Source organism: Strix aluco, chromosome 26 (assembly GCF_031877795.1).
Source record: "Strix aluco isolate bStrAlu1 chromosome 26, bStrAlu1.hap1, whole genome shotgun sequence".
Taxonomy (NCBI): Eukaryota; Metazoa; Chordata; class Aves; order Strigiformes; family Strigidae; genus Strix; species Strix aluco.
In genome coordinates this window covers 2,273,812-2,294,955 of record NC_133956.1, presented here as the reverse complement: position 1 = coordinate 2,294,955, position 21,144 = coordinate 2,273,812, and the positions used below count along the sequence as shown (strand labels likewise).

The window sequence follows — 21,144 nt, the reverse complement described above, 5'->3', positions numbered from 1 at the left end:
GGAAAAGCCTGGCTGTGGGGAGAGGGGCTCGGTCTTGCCTGAGTTCTCCGCCACTCCCTGCTGCCGTGCCTTCGCCAGAGCCGGGACGCGCTTCCGAGCAGCCGGGGCACGGGGAAAAACGGGTGAGGAGCCTCCAGCCCGGGGCACAGGCTCGTCCCCGCCGTCCTCGTGCACACGCGTGTACACACGGGGGGGTGGTGTGCAGCTTCGGCGTCCAGAGGATCCTAGAAGAAACTCTTTGGCAGCTCATGAAAAAGGCACCAGAAAAGTGTAAGAAAAGCAATGCAAAAATTTATATTTTATTTTAATTCAAAAATTTAAAATAGCTTTCAAATTCAGTAAAGTATGCCTGGACACAATGAAAAGCCTCATATACAGAGACAGATAAATTAAATTGTATATACTGCAGACAAGCCAAGTGTATGTATAGATTACATATTTACACTTTTATGTAAACCATATTTATACATTTTATTACATTTACAAAAAAAAGCTGATCTTCCACTACTGTTTACTACAATAATGAAAAAACATTTACATTGTGTTTTTTAACTGTACAAACTTTTGATTCATAAAAATATATCTCTGTACAAAAGAGGAATTTTTTTTTCATTTTTTCTTTCTTTCTTATTTTTTTTTTCTTTTTTTCCTTTTTTTTAAACATAATGCAAGTCCTCTGGGCACAAGAATGGAGAATGTCACATACCCGGTCCCAGCCAGCTTGCAAAAAAATGGGACAACACCCCTTCCACTTCCTTTGTTGCTTGGGCAACAGCAAAAAATGGTACTTAAATGGGTTGAAAACAGCAAGACTTGTTTAAGCAGGGCCTCCCTTCTCCCCGCCCTGGTGTTAAGCTACCTCGGGTTCATTTTACACACCTTGGCACAAGCTTCTCCTGGCTATTCCACTGAACGAGCGGGGATCAGAAAGGTCTGAAAAGCAGAGGTGGGCTCTGCTGTTGCTGTGTGTGTGCACGTCCCTGCCCTCCGCGGGCCCAGGGCTCCGCACCCTGCGCAGCCGGGAGAGGTTGTTCGTGAGCTCAGTGACGGGAGCCTGGAAAGGTTCGAGCTCTGCTGTTGTGGGATGCTGCGAGGTGTTGGGAGTTTGGGTGCTGCGAGGGGAGCCAGGACACTGCACTCATTGGCACCGGAGCACCAGGGATGGCAAAAGGGAGCTGGGTCCCTTGGTGGTGTGATGGGGATGGACAAAGGCCTTGAGAACGGGCTGTGGGTCTGGCCAAGGGCACAAATCACAGAGTAATTGAGGTTGGAAGGGACCTTGGGGTTAAATACGGGCCAGGACAGCAGACCTGAAGGTAGGAACCAACTATCTACTTGCAGACACAAGCGAAGGCACCGGGGGAACATCCCACTCTCATGGAGACAACTCCCTGCCCTCAATGCAGCCACCCAGCTGATGAACTCGAGGGGAGACCTGCCTTGTCCCCACACCCCAGCGCCGCCGCAGCCCGGCCAGGGTCCCCTCTCCTCATTTACCCTTCTCCTGTGCTCTGGGGTCCATGTCCTGCCAAGCTGGAGGTGCTCAGCGAGGGCCAGGCACCGCTGCCAGCCCAGCCCGGCCACCCCGAGCCACGTAGTCCCAAAACCAGCTGGAAAGTGAAACCATCTCCACCCATCTGCGTATTCACAGCCCGAGCTGGGAGCGCTCACGCTGGGACACGGGCCAGCGCTGGCCCTGAGCTACCTGCACACCCACCTCCACGTGGGCAGCGTCTCGCTGACTTCTGCCCGTGTTGGATCGGGGCTCCAGCTCACGCATGCGCTTGCACCCACCTCTCAGGAATAAATCAGAGCACCTTTGCATGCTTTGGGGAGCAGAGATGGCATTTTTTGGCAGGCTGGCTGTTCAGCAATTAGGCTGTAGAATGCTGCTTACTCTAAGAACGCTGAATAAGAGACAGAAGTAAAAAAAATAATATATATTTATATATATACACACACACGCACACACAGAGTAAAAGAATAAACAAAACAGAAAAAAAACCTACCCTGTGGTTTTCATTAGACAAAACCTCAGCTGACATTAGGTAGGGGAAAGCCAGCGTTTAAATGCAAGCACAGATGTAAACACCACCCCATTTGTTCGAATGCTGTTTTCCCTTCAAGTCTTCTGTAAGAAGAAGCTGCTTCACTGACACACACTGCTCTACAGCAGCTCTGTTTCACCTGACTTACAGTCGGTAAAACAACACTGTTGCGTTCCTTGACTCCAGCCTGGCCTAAGAAATGGTGACTCAAACCAAACAGACTAAAACCCCAAATCAACAAGAGCAGCTCTCCTCTTTATTAGAGGAGGACAGTGTCATCACAAAAGCATCATTCTCTTATAAGGGAGGAAAAATGTCAAGCCGCCTTATCTGCTCTCATGAAAGCCAAGGCAACCTTTCTGCCCCTGGGAAATAAAGGGAACAGCTTTGGATAAAAATTAAAACTCTTATTGCATTGCCATTTGGAGGATCAATATGGAAAGGGCAAAGGCTTTTGAATGCTATTGGGGGGAAATCAGTATTTGTTAGAGTTCTTTTTAAAGATGTTTTTGTCCCTTCGTGTCTGTCAGCAATTTCCTGATTAGGGTGTTTGGACACAGCTCGAATCAGCAGCTGCTGGGAGAGGGCCGGGGATGAGGGACATTTCCTTACCAGCCCCGAGAGCTGCCTGGAATGAACGTGGGGCAGAAGAAACCCAGCAAGAATGCTCAAAGGAAAATTAAATACAGGGAAGAGGAGAAAAGGTCCCATTTGAAAACTCTTCCTCTGCAAGAGCCCTGGGTTAGAAAAAACAACAAATAAATAACCCACAAAACCAAATAAAGACAAAGCAAGTACTCATCCTGTCCCATACTGGTATTTTCCAAGAACCCAAATCAGCACCTTGTGCAGCACAACCTGCTCGTGCCTCTTGGCTGCCCAAGCTCTTCCCGAAGCGGGGGACGGTTGGTGGGACCCCACATACCCCACCGCTCCCTCCAGGAACACACCGCCCAGAGCAGGTTGTAAAAGCCTTCCCGTCCCCTCGCCTCCGGGGTCCCCCACACCCCCAGGTCTTGACGTTGGGCTGAGACCCACTGGCCGGGTGGGGAGAGCAGCTGCGCCGGAGCAGACCTTTGGTTGGCTTTGTTATCCACGGCAGGATGGAGAGGGTGGGCGAGGACGACAGAGGACAACCCAGCAGTCTCTCAGGAGTTAATGCAAAGTCCAACGTGGTGTAGCAGCTTCTCCACAGCCTCAGCAAGGTTGGGAGGAGGGAGATGGGGAGGGAATGGATGGAGACTAGTGAGGTGAAACACAATCATCCACTAGACACCGACCCTGGAGGAATCTGGGACAATGGGAAAGGAAGGGCGAGAGAGAAGCAAACAGCTTGTTATTACACACAGGAATGCTGGGAAAGCCTGCAATGGCTTCCTTATCTCAAACTAAGAATGTTCCAGTCTAGAAGTGCTCTTACAGTCCACAGGGTACTTCTGTTTATGACATTATTTCTCTGTGCCTGGGCAGTAAAACTTTTAAACCCCTTGATTTACCCTCCTCGGATCACTGTGCAAAACGCTGTCTGCAGTCACAGAGCGAACGACCCCTCTTAGACTCCTTTTTTCCTTCACCTGGTGACTGTTCGTGCCACAGGGCTATTTGGATTTGCTCTGACACTGGTCCCCAAGAGGTCCTGCCCTAGCTGGCACCAGAGAATGGGAATGCTGGTTTGGGTCCTTCCCTGGGCAGAGATGATCTCCTGGGCAATCTGAACCATGCTGGGCGCTCCTCTGAACCACCACTTCGACAGAGCATTTAAAAAGTGACAAACACGAGGAGAGCTCCCGCGCTCCCTTCCTGCCCACTCACCGCAGGGGGACGGGTGCTATACCGCTGTGCACACAGTGCTGACTGTGAACTCCGTCTCGTTGGCCATGATGTCTGTGGGCTGCAGGTTTCGGTCATACATCGGGTTTTCAAACGTCGCTCGGACGTTGGTGTTTTCGTGGCCTGCGAAGCCATTGAATGGGACTTTTGGTCTTCTCCTGCAGGATGTCAGAGAGAAAATCCCGAGAGGTCACGGCTACTCCTGCTGGAGCCAGCTGAATAGCCCTGACGAGAAGTCAGTGGAAAGGAAAAAACTGCTTTGGAAGAGGGTAAACACCAGGGGATAAGGCAGCAAGGATCTACAGAAAAATCCTACTATAGATTTGCAGCACAGGCAGCTCCCTGGGCTTTGCTACGGCCCTGAGCGAGCTCCCTCCGCAGAGCGGCCAGTCTGCACGACGCTTCGCAGTGCAGCAACGCTTCCACAGCAACGCATTGATCAGGATAAGTAACTAATTTACAACATATGCAAAGCCAGCTTGAATGCTTAAGTATGAGATTTACTTTGCCCTTATCCCACTTAATGTTGCCACAAATCTTATTAACGGTCATAAAACCCCTCAACACTCTCTCTCCCTAACACCCTCGCCCCTCCACGCGTGCTTGCTCCATTATTTCTTCACCTTCTGAATTAAATGAGAAACCAGATCTAGGGGGAGAGCTTTTAAGTCAAGCTCACAAATATTTCTGTCAGCCCCCTGACTTTGTTTCACCTACTGGCACCACTCCGGAAACCTACCTGTGTTTGTAGAGATAAAGCACAAACCCTGCAATAATCAGGGCTATGAAAGGCACAAGAATGGCAGCTGCCACAGAACTGCTGTTTGATGCAAAATGGTGTCCTATTGATTCTGGATCATTTTCCATCATGCTGATGTCTGAAACACAGCAGAAGTAAACACATTTCAGAACAGCGCTGTGGGAAATGGGGTTTGCTTGAGTTACAGGTTACATCATCAACAACGGAATAAGATGGTTAGAAGTGTGGCTGTAAAAGGTAATCAAAAGCTTCTGAGCTGCACGAGGAATGGTTTGGAGATCTAGCCTAGCTTAGACATCATCATTTATTTAGAACTGCAATTAGAGAGAGATGTAAATAGATTAATCTTACCAAAATGCTCAAACTTGGATGCTTAAACTTAGACTTTAAGGGAGGCTTTCAGAGGCTGCAATAATGAGCATCTAATTCTCCATAAAGGTGACAAGACTCCAGGTTCAGATTCCAAAAATCCTAATAGATTGAAGAGCTCAAGCCTCATTTTATGAGACATTTAGGAGCTTAGACTTTGGGTTGTCTACGCTCTCAAGTGCCTCTGTTATTTCTCAAAGTGAGATGGAGACACTTCTTGTGATTGCAATGGGACTTGGGCTTGGCAACACGGAGAACAAAGAGTCCAGGTGCTATTTGTGGCTTCAATCTCTGTCTTTGACCAGAAACCTGTTCATTTAAATGCCTCACTTTGTTCCCAAATTAAAAATTTAGTTGCTGTGCTGTTCATCTCCCGCAAATCTGACACTGAGGATGAGTTTAGCCCCCCTGGCCAGAACATCCAGTGCCCAATATTTTAATATTTAAACACAAGCCTGGGCAGAGCTGCTGCATCCACCGTCCAGGGAGGAACTGGAGGTGAGAGAAAGGTGCAGGGTGGCAGCGCTGCCGGGCAACGGGGACATCCTCCTCTCCGTGCAGTGTGGCACCGCTCTGCCTCAAACGGCAAGAAACAGGAGCCATTTCAGATGCCACCACCTCCTGCTCCCCTGGGGTACAGAGGTTTGAGGGTGCTCGACTTCGCGACCCCAGCGGCTGGTTTGGGTTTTGCCAGCTCCCTTCCAAACGATGTGTGGAGGGGAGCTGGAAAGGGCCAGGTTAAACCTGACAGTTCAACACCATCTATAAAGATCTGGCCCAGCAGGATTGAAAATTAAACCCAGAGACAGGAGAAATGTTCCCTGTTTGAAAACCTCCACTGCCACCAAAATCTAGCTTTCAGCAATCAAGGAAAGAAGTAGTAATCAGAGGAAGTTTACCAAGTCTCTGAAGGCCAAACTGCCCGAAGCCTTTGCCACGCACAAAGCCCTGGTACACAAACGTGCCACTGGAAGACTCTGATGAGACCTGCAGTGATGGAGAGCAGAGATCAACAGATTTGTTCATAGTTCCCTGGGATTTCAGCACCCATCTTATTGCAGCCTCTTTCCAGTTCATGCATAGGACTAATCTGATTCAATTCCCCAGAAAACTGTGGCATTTTTTAAGAAGTCTGACTGCCCAACAACTTATCAAGGCTCTCACACCTCAAAGGAAGGAAAAAAAGTAAAATTTTGTTTGCAGTAAACTACAGAACATGTTGCTGATTCAACAGGGATAGCAAAGGCTCTGCACTACAACTGGCCGCGGGTCAATCAGCTGCGTGCTGCTTCTAAGCTCCACTGGATCTCTTAAAGGCTTTGGAAGTTACCGGACACAGAAATTGGGGTGAGAAGTTGACTCCCTAATGGAAGATCAGATCTTCTAGCTTGCTGTTTAACAGATATAAAATGTTAAAATGGAATTAATCACGTTGGTTTCTCCTTTAGTATTATTGGGAAGACTTACAGATTTAAAACCACAGGGCAATAAAAACATACAGCTGCAAGGGAGCATGGAAGAACTGACTGTCATGTAATGTTATCTCACGTGCTGGAAGAATGCCCCGTGTCCCCTTCAAGCAAGCAGGTCACAGGAGGACAACAGCCTCATCTTGCCGCCAGCTAAGGGAGTTATCCCCTCTTCAGCGAGAGAAAAGCTGCCGTTGTGACAGCAACAGGAGGTGCTGTGTGGGTCGACTTTGCGTATGAGGTGCCCGTGTACTTACGTGTCCATCCAGAGCCCATTTATCATTTTTGAACTTGTTGACAAAGATCTCCACTGGCCCCGTTATTTGATAAACCTGAAGAAGCAGGTGCACGTCTTCTTTCTTGTAAATGCCTGAAAAATGAGTGACTTGTAATCTCTAGATCACAACGACTCTATTCAAGTTTGAAGTAATTAACTGCCTATCTGAGAGAGTAGAGAAATCACTTCATCATCTTAAGAGTGGACAACAACAACTCTTACCAGCCCTATCACTGGGATGCACTGGGAAACACAGCACAACCACACAGTCCCACATCCACCCCCAGGATGTTAAAAGATATTTTGCACACGGGAAGCGATTCAACTGTTAACATTCAGGTTACGTTGCTGGATCAGTAACAACCTGGTGCCCCACGCAGGGCAGGGACAAGGAGCACTCGCATCATTTTGTCTTGTTTATCTTTAATTACAAGTCCAACACTTCAGCACACAAGGAGTGGATGCTGGACTGGGCTGAGCTGCCTTTCAGGTAGAGTCAAAGCAAACGCAGGTGCATGATTTTGTCTTGGTCTAATCAAAGATTGCAAACGTCAAACCTGGGCGGTTCTGTAAAGCTCTATCAGAGCATCACCATCGCTCAGAGCAGAGCACGCTGCCCCTCGCCCTGCGATACCACTTACAACAAGTGTAAACCCCTACAAATGGCCACGTTGGGTCCCTTACCTGACACCAGGAGCTCCACGCCGCTGTGGTCTATCAAAGTGGCATTGACTTTGCTGGTGGCAGGGTCAAAGCTGGTGACAGACAGCATCGCAGGCTGCTTTTTCCCCATGTATTCATAGGAGCCTTTCCAAAGGGAATTCCTTGCAAACACATCAGCAGGCACTAGAAACCACAGCAATTGGGGATGGATAAAAGCAAGAGCGTTGCCATTTATTTCCATTTTTCAGAAATCAAAATAGAGCAAATTTCTTTCTTTCTTTGAATTCACAAATACGTATTTAAATATCTCAAATCCCACCCACTCTCTGTGTTATCATCACTGAGTACAAAGGCAAAAAGAGGAGAACAAACAAGCTGATGACTTTAATTTTGTTGTTTTGACAAAAAATGCCACTGAAGTTTTAAAACCAAACCAACCCCCATTATAATTTCTCAGGAAAAGCTAAAAAAACATGTTTTTTTTAAAAAAGGTCTAATGTAAAACATCCCAGAGGGCTTGAATATCTGGAGTCCCTGGGGAGAGCAGTGGCTGTTGGTGCCCAACTCCCTTAAGGCTCCTGCCTGTTCTCCAGTGAAGCACAAACAGGACGGGGCACACAAGCTGCTTTCCCCAGCCCGGCAGTTTGAAGATCTGCAAGGAACAGCCGGGTTTCTGGCTGCCCTGGGGAAGGGACGGGAGGGATCTAGTACGAAGGCGTCCCATGGCAGAGCGAGCCCCACTACGGTACCTGACACCTTGGCGAGCGGCGGGTCCCGCGCGGTGCCGATCGGCCTTCCGCTGGGGCGGACGTCGGCTGGAAGAGAGGGGGAAGCCACAGCCCGTGAGTGTTGTGGTGTCTGACAGTGCCGAGACACCCCCAGTGCGCTGGTGCCAGCAGAGGACAGCCCACGCAACGCGGCTGCACGTCCCTGCGTGTGAGGGCGTTGAGCTCAGACCACCACAACGCGTCCCTGCCCAGCCCGTTTCCAACAGCACAACGCTTTCATTTACTGCCCTCCCCGTCACCTGCCCCGAACCAGTGTCCAGGGAGAGCGACCACGCTCCAGGAGAGCCACGCAGCTCTATTTCAACATTAGACCGCTATGCGCTCCTGATCTACAACTTGGAGGGAGGTAAAATGGGGGTGAGGTGAAGAACTATCTTTGTCTTGCACAGATGCTTCTAGATGCAAACCATCAGGCAGAAAACCCCCGAGCTGCCTCTCCCCAGGACCTGCACAGGGCCCTGTGAGCGCTGTGCTCTCTAGAGCCAGCTCACACACGATGTCTGGGGGAGGTCTAAGAGAATAGCTGTTTGCTCTGGGGCTGCAACGCTCCTCTCTGCAGAGGTGTAGGGAAACACAAAACCAGGGTCGTGCTGCTCAAGAGCTTTTACCGAGGCAAATAGGTGGTTTTCCTGTCCAGCTGCCATCTGCTTTGCAAGTTCGATGCTCAGATCCGCCGGTGAGATAGTACCCACTCTGACAGGAATAGATCAAGGTGTAGCCCAGAGACGGCAAATCCAGAGCACCAACGTTGGCGTGGGAGGGGGTCTCCGGCTGCTTACAGTGGTGAGCTGAAAAGCACAAGGAAAACAAAGATGAGAGACACCATCCAGTTGTACACAGAAAGGCAGGAGAATGACACCATGTCGTCACCAGGGACGGAAATCTCTTAGGAGAGTTTTTTTCAGCGAAAACCTTCTCTGCTCGCTCAGGGATGCAATGCCATGCCTGGATTTTTCCCAGCTGGATGAATTAATGAGACTGCTTCCCATGTTTTGTTGGCTAGATTGCTCCTTCTGGCTAAAGCCCTCAGGGATCTTTCACTCAGTTCCAGCTTGCATGGACTGAAAATCAGGCTCTGCTATTCCCCACCTTTTAAGAGGAGAAAAGTCAAAAATCAAATGATGCTGAAGACACCTTTCTCCTTCCTTTAACTCTGACCCCAGCATTGTGTTCCAGGTTTGTCTGCAGGCCGAAAACTGCCTTTGCAGGGCATCAAGACCCAGTAAATTAAGCCAGTGATTCCAGTTGAGTGCATTACAGATCTGGTCTTGTATAATCTCTCTTCACAGGACAAGTACCACTACTAATAATTTGCACCTAGCTGTCCATAGGATCAGACACTAAGTCCTCAGAAGCATGCAATAGTCATAAATCCCTATAATTGCTCAATAACTTTCAGGATTTGGCCACAGAAATCGAAGCTGTGCTTGTCCAACTCCCTGCCACCAGAGCGAGCGCGGGCCCGCACGGCTCTATCAGGTCCTGTTGTAAATGTGTCACCACTTTCCTTGAGAAGTTATGACACAAAACTAATAAATCATAGAGCCAGGAAGCTCCCTCTCACCCACACTGTAAATTTGCCCTTTCTGTAGCTCTCAAACTGCTCATGAATGAAAACAAATCCTCAGCAGCCTTCACGAGGTATTATCCTAATCCTCGTTTTACAGAGGATAAAATATAAAACCCAGAAAGCTGAAAGACTAACCCGAACTCGCACGGTCTGGGAGCCCCGGCTGCGAGCCCGCAGCCCAGCTGGGAGGCAGCACTTCAGCACTCATTAGCAGTAACCACATCCAGCTCCGCGCTGCGGATAGAGAAGGCTTTACACAAAACCTAAAGGCAACAACGCAGTAGTCTGCTGGCACGGGTAAGCCAAGACCATCTTCTATTTCAGCGCACCCAGCACCAGGAGCAAAATCCCACGTACAGTTGCTGCTTCATCCCTGCAGTCTTCCAATTCAGCAGAGAGAAGCCTGGGAATTTGGGGACACACTCCCACCACCCAGGTGAGCAGCACGGGGGGGCGGCTCCGTCCAGAGCAATCACCCCCCTTGCCCCTGATGCTACACGTAAGAGGTTTTAAAGGTGGGTGCCCCGGTCAGGCTGCTCGCAGGGCGAGCACCTACAGGGTTTGTGAGTGGAAAACTATCTCACCAATAAACCACCTCGCAAGGGAGAGGAAAAAGCTTTTTAATACTTATGATACAGAGGCCAAAATAGATATTACCACTTAAATACATTAAATTCCTGCTGGTGTAGCAGGGAAAAGATGATGGACAGCTTAAAAGAAAGAGCAACACGTTATTAAAGATGAGGAGAAACACTGCTCTGCCAGAAAGCCCTTCTGGCTAAATGTTAACCTTGGTCCCTGGAGCATGAGCTCACATCTCGGCCATCAAATCCAGTTTCAGAAGCACAAAAAGTCTCACCTAAAACTATGTCTCTGAGGAAGGGACAAGTAAAAAATCTCATCTGAAATCAGAAGTGGCTGCTGGTGTAGTGATGTCAGGAGAGAAGTGCTTGTGTGATCTCCCTTTTCTTCAAGAATACGTTTTCTCAGAGCTCCCCCTCAATTTACCAGCTCTTCAGAGCCAGCAATTTGCATGATGAAGCACAACACCACCACAAGGCAACGGCGTGATTAAAGGCGCCGGTTTCCTTTGACAAAAGCTCTCCCAAGACTTACGGACACAGTCGGGCTGCACGCCGCTCCACGTCAGGTTGGGGAGGCAGGTCCTGGTGGTGGAGCCCTGCAGCAGGTATCCCTTCTGGCACTTGAAAAAGATGATGCTTCCCACCTGGTACAACAGGAAACAAACCACGGAGTTTTCCAGTGCAGTGTGATTCACCCATAATACAAAAGTACTTCATAACTTTCCAACTTCTACGTGCTGGAGAGGGCAGTCACCCGCTTTCTGCCCTCACTGCCCTGCCAGTCTGGTGTCAAGAAAGTTCTCAGAGCCCCTGGAAAGCTGCAGCCTTTAACTGTGCGGAGAGCTGCTTCTTTTAGTGATAGAGGCACGGCTGCTTTGACTTCTACATATACCCAAAGCCAGCATCAAACATAGATGTTATTAGAATGGGCTGAAATTTTTGCCAAAAGGGATTTTCAATATAACCAGTATCAGCAAACACCCCGTAGCTGTATTAGAAATGCCCATTTGGATTGCAAATAGCAAAAAAGGATCACAAAAACTAAAACCTGACTTTTCCACATTTTTGAGGTATGCTTACTTTTTGCAGACTATCCACTTTTTTGCATTTGGTTTCAGACAAATTATTATTATTATTTCAACCAAACCATTAATTACCGTGTAAGGGAGCTCACTCCCTGCTCCAAGTAAGTTGACAGTTTGATGCTGTTCAGCTGCGAGCTCCATTATCGCAACTGGATTTGCTTTAAAACCAGAATAAAACTGGAATAAAATCACCAAGCAGGGCTTTGAGTACCTTTCCCATCCTCCCTAGCAAGGCCCTACCATGGGGGTCACCTCCTCGCTGAACCCTGTAGCTGGTTTTTATGACACAGTCACTCCCGGACTCCCAAGGGGCTGCTGCAGCCCCCCCGGGTGCCACATCCAAGGCACCATTTCCCCGTGACGCTGCTCCAGCCACCACCTCGTCCCCTGCACGAGCACCCGAGGTGGCTCCAACTACAGTTCTCAGACTGGCAACCCTTGCAAAAGCCAGGTTTATGGTGTCTCAGTATTAATTAAAAACTAGAATCAATTCATTAAACCCCAGGATTAAGATAACTAATTAGCAGCAAGACTGAAAGATCCACTCTGGCAGGAATAGCCGCATGGAATCAACTATCCCGGCCCCGCGCCCGGCTCTGCCACCGGAGATGGAGCACCCCAGGGAATTGCTTTGGTTTTCTCCCTCCCTTCCACTGATTTCATACTGTACAGGAGCTGAGATTAAGAAACCACCTAGAGAATTTGGCCTGAAAATTAATGGAAATTATGTCTCCAATGTGAATACTAATTACAATAATAACTATTAATTAGCACTGTAATTAATATCATAAATAATGCATTGCTAGTTAATCCCATACAAACGCACTCTGAGGTCTAACGGAGCAGCCGGGACGTCCCGCTCACGGGAGGACACGTTAACCCACGGCAGGACTCAGACACGGACTAACCACAGCGAGTGCCGGGGTGCAGCCGAGGGGACCCCGCTGCCGGGACAGTACCTGGTAGCCCTGGGAGTTGTTCTGCAGCCCAAAGAGAGGCACGCCGGGGTCTGCGCACGTCGTGAGGCTGGGGTCTTAAAAGAAAAGCACAGAGACGGTGGTTTAAAGGAGCAGCCGAGGAAGCTCTGCCCTCCCCTCCTCTCCTCACAGACAGATCGTGCTGCGCCTTCACAAGACAGAAATATTTTGCTACAGAAGAAATACACAGCAACAAGGAAAAATATACGGATCGTTTTGTTTCTTAAATCCCTGACTGTTGCGACGCAAACTAACCAGAGGCACTCTATCACCCAGGAAAAAAATGTAAGAACATAAATCTTGTGTCAGGGACCACTCTTTTCCCTTCCCTATTCCACACATGATGAGCGAATCGGCCGCTCCCCCGCGCCGGGCCCTCTGCTTCCAGCGGCCACCCCCTGCCCCGAGGCCGTGGTGGCTCTGTCCTCTCGGCTCGCACGCTCGCCTTGGCCCCACGTCGGTTCGCAGTGATAGATGAGGGCTGGAAATTTTAATGCATCTCAGATACATAATCTCTCTTTACGCCTTGTTTGGTCTCAATCTATCAGAAGATGAATACACACGATGCAGTAGGAATACCTGCTGCTACCCTTCCAGCATCTATCACTTTCTTTTTTTCCCCAGCGTGTCGACAGTAGCAGGGCATTAATGGAATTAAGGCAGAGATGCATCACATCAGTCTCAGCATCCCAAACTGAGCAAAGGAAACTGAAGCTTCTGTCTGGGAGGCAGTTCAGCAGCAGGTTTCCTGCTCCTTGGGATCATGGGATTGAGCTAAGCTGCAGTGCTGCCCCAGGGATGCTCCGGCACCCGGCCAGGGGCAGCTGCGTTGCAGGGAGCCGGAGCATCGCAGGATCTCGGTGCAATCAGGTGAGAGCCTGCTCTGGCTGCCCAGCTTCCTTCAACTTGCTCACCATCGCTATGAGAAGGACCATAAGCCCCACAGCAAATCCCTCTCTACTCCGTCGAAATACCCCAATTAACAGGACTGTGCAAGACAAGAAATAAACTAAGAAAAGTCTCCCCAATCCAATGCAGTGGGACAGAAGTGGCCTCTCGCTATAGCCTGCAGCTGCAGCACAATGGAGCACAACTTCTGCACCTAACGGCACGGTTGGTTGTTTTTATGCCTTTATTCCTTATGATTTGACTAATCAATCTCTTCATGCAGAAACATTATGCGTTTGCTGGTGTTGTCCCCAGGTCCTTGGAGCTGCAGTGAGTAACTAAACAAGGGATACAAAATGTGGCCGATTTGGGGCTGCGGCGCACAAGCTAATTCATTTTCCATCATTTGGTTCTGCTGAGCTTTTGTCATTTATCACTGACGCAGTTTCCATGGAAGCCCCCAGATAAATCACAGTGTCTAAAATAAATAAAGAGCGAGCCCCATCGCTGGACGAGGCAGCAGGTGATGGATGGCAGAGGCTGGAGGGCAGAGCCTTGGTCCCCTGGCTGCACCTGGGGGGTCTGCGGTGCTGGCAATCGAACGTGTCTCAAAATGGGTGAGATCTGAATAAATACAGCACTTTGGGTTCAGCTGCTTGTGTCAGAAATGGACATTGCACATTAAGGTTTTGCAGACACACGAGTCTTCTCCCTTCTCATGGTTTGTTTGGGGGGACAAATTCTAAATACGTTTCAGCAGCAGCATAAACAGTTGTTATTTGCTGGGTTCAATCACAGGACGGCTCTGGAGGGCTGGGCGCCATGTACGTACAATAGGATCTCAGACACGGATTTGCAAGAAAGTGATGAAGCATTTAAAGCCAATATTTACAACAGTAGGCAGGTACTCCCAACTCTTTGTATGTGAGAAAGCTCCTGATGAAATCAACAGGAAACTTGGAGGTTCTGGTCACAAGTATTTTCACATCACTGTAACTGGTGATGCATTGAAGATGCAGCTGGAATGACTGAAAACCTCGGAGAACAGCCCGAGATCTGTTTCTGCCCCAGATGCCCACATAAGGTGATGATGGTGGTGTCAGGCAGACACTTAAGGTAACAGCAGACAGTCCAGGAGCTGTCTAGAGCCCTAGAGTTCAAGAATGTAGCCAGAGTTTTAAATAGGTGAAGAATGTTCTGACTAGTTATGATTACACACCTCCCCGAGGTTTCAAAGGGTGCTAGAAGCCCCAGAAAATGGGCACCTGAGGAATGTGTGGGAATTTCAGCCTGAGTCCCAACACTGCAGCCAGGCAAAGCAACGTGTAGGATTTTGCTCTCTGTATACGGCACTTCCATACTTCTAGGAGTTGCTATTCTGCCATTCTGGATATAATTCAAAGGCATCAGAGGACATAAGAACTCTCACGTGCCCCCTTTTAGGCAGAACTCAGCTTTGCTGCAGTTCCTGGGAGCAGAAGTGCTCCACTCCACAGCAGCCCATGGCTGCTCTCTGCGGTCAAACCACATTTTCAGTCCCATCGCTGACGACGATCCCGTGCACCTCCCAGGGCAGCGTGCTGGGTTGGAGTCCCCCAGGAAGCCTGGAAGCAGCCCAGAGCCCAGCACCCTGCAAAGACACCAGATTTGGTGCTGGCAGGGGTGTAGCAGCATTAGCACGGTGCAGGGCACAGCGGCATTGCACCGGGGCACTGCCACCGTCCCCAGCCCGGGGGTGACTTGGGCAGCACCAGCCTTTGGGACCTCTGCGTGGTGTTACCCTCCGCCGGCTCTCACACAGCCCTCAAACCTTACGGCCCAGGTTGCAAATAGTAACCTGGAAGTTCTGCGGAGGAACTTCTCCCTCCTGCCCGCCGGCAGCCCAAGCATGGTGCTGAGGAGCAGTTACACGGCGGAGATCGTCCTCCTCGGACGCATCATGTCCCGACCGCCAGCAGGGACGAGGGGGACACGTGCTGAATGTACGCAGCGAGCCCCGAGAGAAGGCGAGGGGTTGTTTACCACCAGCCAGTACACACGGACCAAAAGCACCATCCCTCTACATTCCGATTTTCAGGGGCACAAAGCGCTGATTTCCGCAAACCCAGAAAAGAAAACCAACTTTGTTACAAAGGGAAGAGCAAGGTGAGCGCTGCAAGCTCTGTGCTTGCCGTCACAAGACAGAGGAGCCTCCCCTTACCTATGCAGCTGGGCTGGGTCCCGCTCCACGTCCCGTCAGACTGGCAGAACCTCCGGGCTGAGCCCACCAGCACCAGCGGGGCTAAGCAGGAGAAGGAGACGGAAGAGCGGTAGGTGAAGCCTCTGTCCTCCCTCCTGCCTTGAGCAGGTATCCCCGGGTCACCGCAGAACACAGCTGCAACAGGCAGAGAGACAAGTGGATTGCCACGAACCTCCTCCACGAGAGCAAGCAATGTTAATAAGCTAAAGATGGGTCTATTAACGGCCAAACCTTACCACTCCCTGCCATCAAACTCTGTGATTGACTAGGGAATTAGCAGTGGTTGAAGGCGTTGCTGGCTACTTTCCTTGTAATTCTTTTTGTCAATTGCTGTTAATTAACTTCCACATTCTCCCCAATCTTTTCTTTTTTTTTTTTTCCCTTCCTTTTTTTTTTTTTCTTCTTTTTTTTTTTCCTAACAGCATGCCTAGCTTTAAAATGTATCTCTAATTGCACGATGTCAAATTGCTGTATGGTTCCGTGTCACACAGAAAGCCCACTAATTATACAAGATCCAGGGAAAGGTGCAAGGAACACAGTGAGGGCTTTATATGATTTAATATGAAAATGGCTATTGTGCAGCTGCCAGCCATTCAGCCAAGAAAAGAAACTCAAATCTGCCTTTATCATTATGAGACATTTAACTAATTTTTTTGCGTTAGCTATTCTGTCAAGCGCACAGGTTTCCACTCAGCCAAAGCTCTGCTAACTTCTGCTGCAACAGCACAGTGCCCTTCGCCAAAGGTTTTTTCTCCTACAGCCTTTGGCAGTATCAAGAGCCCTGACTGCACAAGACTCAGTCACTGGGGAGACACGTGGACAAACCACCAGTTTTAAAGATGCCTGGTGGACAAGATCATGCAAGATCTTCAGACTTGTTGAGAACGTGACCTCACATCTCCATCACAAGAGGTGGGGTGACAGTGTCCCCACAGCCACTGCTGCCTCCTCCCTACAGGGCTGGCAAACCAAGACTCCCAGTGATTTGGCTGCTGTGGGAGGTGGGGAGAGCATCCAGAATTTTGGCTACAGACACTCTAAGCATCATCATGCTTCTCTCCCAGCATGCAAAACTCCCCCTGACTTCAGTTAATGCAAGACTTCCCTTGGGCTTAGGGAGGGAAGCACAGGAACCAGATATTTAACATCCCACATGCTGAGAACGGTCTGTCCCCACCCTCTGTGACACTGCCAGGCAAGGCAGTGTAGACACTAACATCAGTTACGTGGAAACCAGAGGTGTTGGAGAGAGAAAGCATCGAACAACCGGGTTTTAAGCACAGTCCTCCACCCAATTCATGCGTGACCACGTAGCTGGCTGCCTACTCACGAAAGCACTGGGGGATTTCCCCGCTCCACGTCCCGTTGCCCTCGCAGGTCAGCACAGCGGGCAGGGAGAGCTGGTAGCCCTCCAGGCAGGCGTAGCTGATGCTGGAGCCCCAGCTGAAATCCGAGCCCACCACTTTCCCGTTGGGGATGGCTTGTGGGGATTTGCAGATGATGGCTGAATGAGAAACAAAAGCACACTCAGTTCTCTTGACTTCTCAGCATAGTTATTTCCATTAACAAGAAGATTCATGTAGGATCAAAGTTATATTCTGCTCTCAAAGAGCATCTCCTGGGACTGGCCTAGCAGGGGGCTGTACAAACTTTTCCAGCTGCGCGTGCAGTTATAAACCCCAGGATTTTACTTTGAAGTTTGGAGTTAATGGAATCCCAAATCTCAAAGTCAGATTTCTGAGTTGGTGTTCATTTCCAGCTGCAGGTAAGAATCCACCCTGACTTAGTGTGAAAACTCATCTAAGATTCCCTGAAAGATTCATACGCTTTGGACAACCTGGCTGAGTTTCATATTAGCAGTTGAATCAACAATCAGTCTGTATTTCATCCACTCTAGGGTGTTTTAAGATGACATTTTTGCAGTGCTTTGCTTTTCAGCTCAGGGGAGCTCTGGGAAAGATGGTAAGCTCATGCAAATCAGCCTGGCCTCAAAATGAGACTGGTCACATTCTGTATTATTCCTGCAGCATTAGCTCAGTGAAGAGAAGGAAAGAGCAGTGTAAGAATTGCTCTTTACAGCCTCTGAAGGAACTGGAGTGTATTTGGAAGTTTCTATGTGGTCTGCATTTATATCTGAATCATGACAGGTGAATTTTCCAGATTGCTAAAGTAGTACACAGATGCTGCTACAAGCCTTATCTACACTTGGTGGGTAAAACACTCACAGAAGAGATCCAGCCTGTCCTGCAACTGCTCTATTATTTCCCTTTCCTATCTCTGAACTACAGAGGCAATCTCAGAAGTGAGAAATAATGAAATGAATTGGAAAAAAAACATTTTCCAGACTTCTAGATGATGCCAAAAAGTGTGTGCTTGCAAAACACAATATTTCATTGGAGTTTGATCTGAGTTTTTGTGAAGAGCAAGTCACTTGACTCTCTGTGCTTTACTCTTCCTTCTCTACCACAGGGATAATAGCAATTGCCTCCCTCCCAGGCATATTGTGATGACTGATAGACCTAAAGATAAGCAAGGTGTTGGTGCTACGTTGATAAAAACCACATGACTGCCATAAACACAGGGCACAGATTGAATGATAGGACCAAGGAACTCCCAGGTGGGCTCCAGGCACTATGCAGTAGTTAGTGCCTATTACCTTGTCACAAGTTACAAAAGGTTTGTGGCCTGCAAAACTTGCATCCTCCAGTATTTACAGCCACCAGCCTCACCCTTGCAGGCAGGTTTGGTGCCATTCCAGGTTCGGTCTTTTGTGCAGGTTAGAGAAGATGCCCTGTCTGACTCCATCATGTACCCGGGCGTGCACTGGAACACCACCGTCTTATTGTAGGTGAAATCACTGCCCAGCCTAATGCCGTTGGCTGGCACACCGGGGTCCCCACAGTTGATCACTGCCAAAGAAGAAGAAAGAAGCATTTCTGGCTGACCATCCCTTGTCTCACACCTCAGTACCTGCAGTATCTAGAAACCTGATAGTCCTGAGCATTTTTCAACGCAGGATGTAGTCCACTGATCATGGAGAAGGGAGCATCTGTAGCACAGAGGATGTGGAAAGCAGCACTGGCCAGGGAGCAGGCTGGGCTGCAGCACGTGGAGAAAAATTTGCTTCTGCTCGGTGAAGTGAGCAAGCAACCTTAATGGCACATTAAGACCTTGCAAGAAATATTAACAAACATTAAACATTAAAGAAAACCTGGGTCAAATCTGGGCTAGGTGGAAGACAGTTTGCCCATAGCACCCCCTCCTCTCTTTACCCTAGTTACTGTCCCTTATGTAAGACCATGTTTGCTGTCAACCACGCTCCCGTTGTGGGAGCCTTGAGGAAACACAACACGTTCAGCTGAGGGCTCCTGAGCCGGGGCTCTGCCCACGCACGTATCGGTGCCGGCACACCGGCAGGCAGGAGCGCTCACGGAGAGCCCCTCCAGGTCAGCTGACACCTACTCATGAAGTTATTACAGAGCTCCCTTCATCCAACTGGAAAAAAAACAAACCCAAAGCAAGAGTTTTCCATTAGGTCCTGGCAGAGATCCCAGTGACTGTCACTGGACAGTTTAGCCGAGTTTCTCAGCACGGCACACGCACGCCTGCGCCTCCGCAGCGAGTGTCCAACACGCCCGGACAACCCGTCCCCAGAGCCCGGCAGCATCGTTCATCTCATCTTCCAGCAATCCATCCCAGTGCTCACCTGAACACTCTGGACTGGTCCCAGTCCATGTCCCGTTCACTGTGCAGTGCCTGCTCAGCACTCCTGTGGAGTAATAGCCCTCCCGGCACTGATATATAATGGAACTGGAGAAAATCAAGCCGTCGTTAAATATAACCCTCGCGTTGCTGGGGGTTCCTGGGTTTCCACAGGATATAACTAGAAAGCAAAATGGCAAAGTTAAAAAAAAAACAACCCAAACAGAACACAACCACCCACCCCAAACCAAAACAAGGCTTTCATCCTGCAATTGACTGTTCTCAGTACAAGTAAGATTAGCTGCAAAATCCCTGGATCAGCTCAGATGGAACAAGCTATTCTGTGGAAAACCAGCCTCATCAACCCAACAGGATCCCAAACACCACTCCCCAGCTCGGAGCAAGGGCTCCACCGTGCCCGGCAGCACATCCCAAGGCTGTGTGCAGCATCCCTGGCAGGGGATTGAAAAATCCTCAGTCCAGCCAGCCAGTGCCCCAGCACCAGCTCCGCTCCTCTCCAGGACACATCCTGCAGTTCACCACCAGAGCCCAGCCTGGGAGCAGCCTCCTCCCGCTTGCTCCCCCAGGCTGAAGGAAGAACTCGTGTCCATTTTTTGCAGGGCCTTATCGCAGCTCTCCATCCTACATCTGGTCCTACAGCTTAACAAAGCGGGTGGTGCCAAGCCTGGAGTCCCTCCATCTTCCAGGAGTTTGGGAGCCCGGGCCTGAGCGTGCCGCGTTGCCTCTGGCCCCTTTGGGAAGCTGACAACTTTGCAGACTTCAAAGGAGTGAAAGCAGGAAGGGAGCCCGCTGCTCTCCCACTGTGGCATTGCTCACTGCCCAGCTATACCCAATTATGCTTTCAGAGGAGGGAGAATATTGTGGGAATACAATTATAGGTTTGTCAGTGCCCAAGTTTTATGTCTAAAGTACCTCAGCACCACAGCAATAAAAAGGCATCAGAGTGAATGGTGGTGCACAAAGCCCTGTCATGACAAAATAAGCACCTGCAATAATTGCATCCAGCCCTCATTTACTCTAAAATTACAGGACATAAAAGAAAATCACATGAATCAAGGAAAGACTTAAACCACAAATCCCAGCTCTTTGACAGGGAAATTCCTGGCTCCCGCCCCTCCCCAGCAACACGCCACAATCTCTGCAAGAGCATCGGGCTGTGCATAGACAAGGTGACCTGACCCCACCCCGGGACTCCTCCCCAGCACTCACACCACAGTATCACCAGCCACGCTCCGTGGGGACAGGCAACTGCAGGCCCCAGCAGGCAGCAATGAGCACAGGCCACCAACGCAAGGAGAAAAGTCCTCCTCTGCCTTGTTGCTTAGTTTGCTGACAGCCTGTTAACATATGAGCTTGTTGGAGGCATATCTGTTTGACAGGAGGAAACTAATAACCATTCTGGACTGTGTGCACAGAAACTCTGCGTGGCACTAAAAATCATCCGAGGTGCTCTCTCGTTACAGATTTCTCATGCAGCCAACGTCTCTGTGATACACGGTGTCACTTCCAAGAGATGCTGGGATAAAAGTCAGATTCTATCAACTCAGAAAAAGCTCTAAATTACTATTTCACTGCCTGCCCATACATCAGCTGTTCTCTCCTGCTCAACCTCCTCCACCTATGCATGTGGCCAAACACACACAGATGACCCAAAAACATTACTTTTGTGACTACAAGGAGACTCATGGAAATGGTTTAATCGCAGTGTGCGTCAGCTGTGACCTGCACAGGCTAGATACAAAAGAAGCCATAAATGTAAGGATGAAAGGTTTGAACTTTTAAGATCATAATTTAAATATAAATAGGATCTAATCACGCAAGTGAGCAGTAAGTGGGTAAATAACTCCCTTTGGCTTCAGTGGGAGATGTAGGAT

At 49.3% G+C, this 21,144-nt stretch overlaps 1 protein-coding gene across 1 annotated transcript in view; it reads right to left on the bottom strand.

The window, feature by feature from the left end:
- Positions 1-278: 278 nt before the first annotated feature.
- CSMD2 (CUB and Sushi multiple domains 2) overlaps positions 279-21,144 on the bottom strand; it is a 305,966-nt gene continuing 285,100 nt past the window's right edge. Inside the window, 14 exon segments of the mRNA XM_074850802.1 lie at positions 279-3,339; positions 3,861-4,036; positions 4,618-4,756; positions 5,907-5,994; positions 6,734-6,846; positions 7,438-7,599; positions 8,166-8,231; positions 8,813-8,992; positions 10,891-11,002; positions 12,403-12,476; positions 15,509-15,682; positions 16,878-17,051; positions 18,277-18,456; positions 19,254-19,430. Of these exon segments, the coding sequence (XP_074706903.1) occupies positions 3,877-4,036; positions 4,618-4,756; positions 5,907-5,994; positions 6,734-6,846; positions 7,438-7,599; positions 8,166-8,231; positions 8,813-8,992; positions 10,891-11,002; positions 12,403-12,476; positions 15,509-15,682; positions 16,878-17,051; positions 18,277-18,456; positions 19,254-19,430 (1,799 nt within the window). The 3' untranslated portion in view covers positions 279-3,339; positions 3,861-3,876.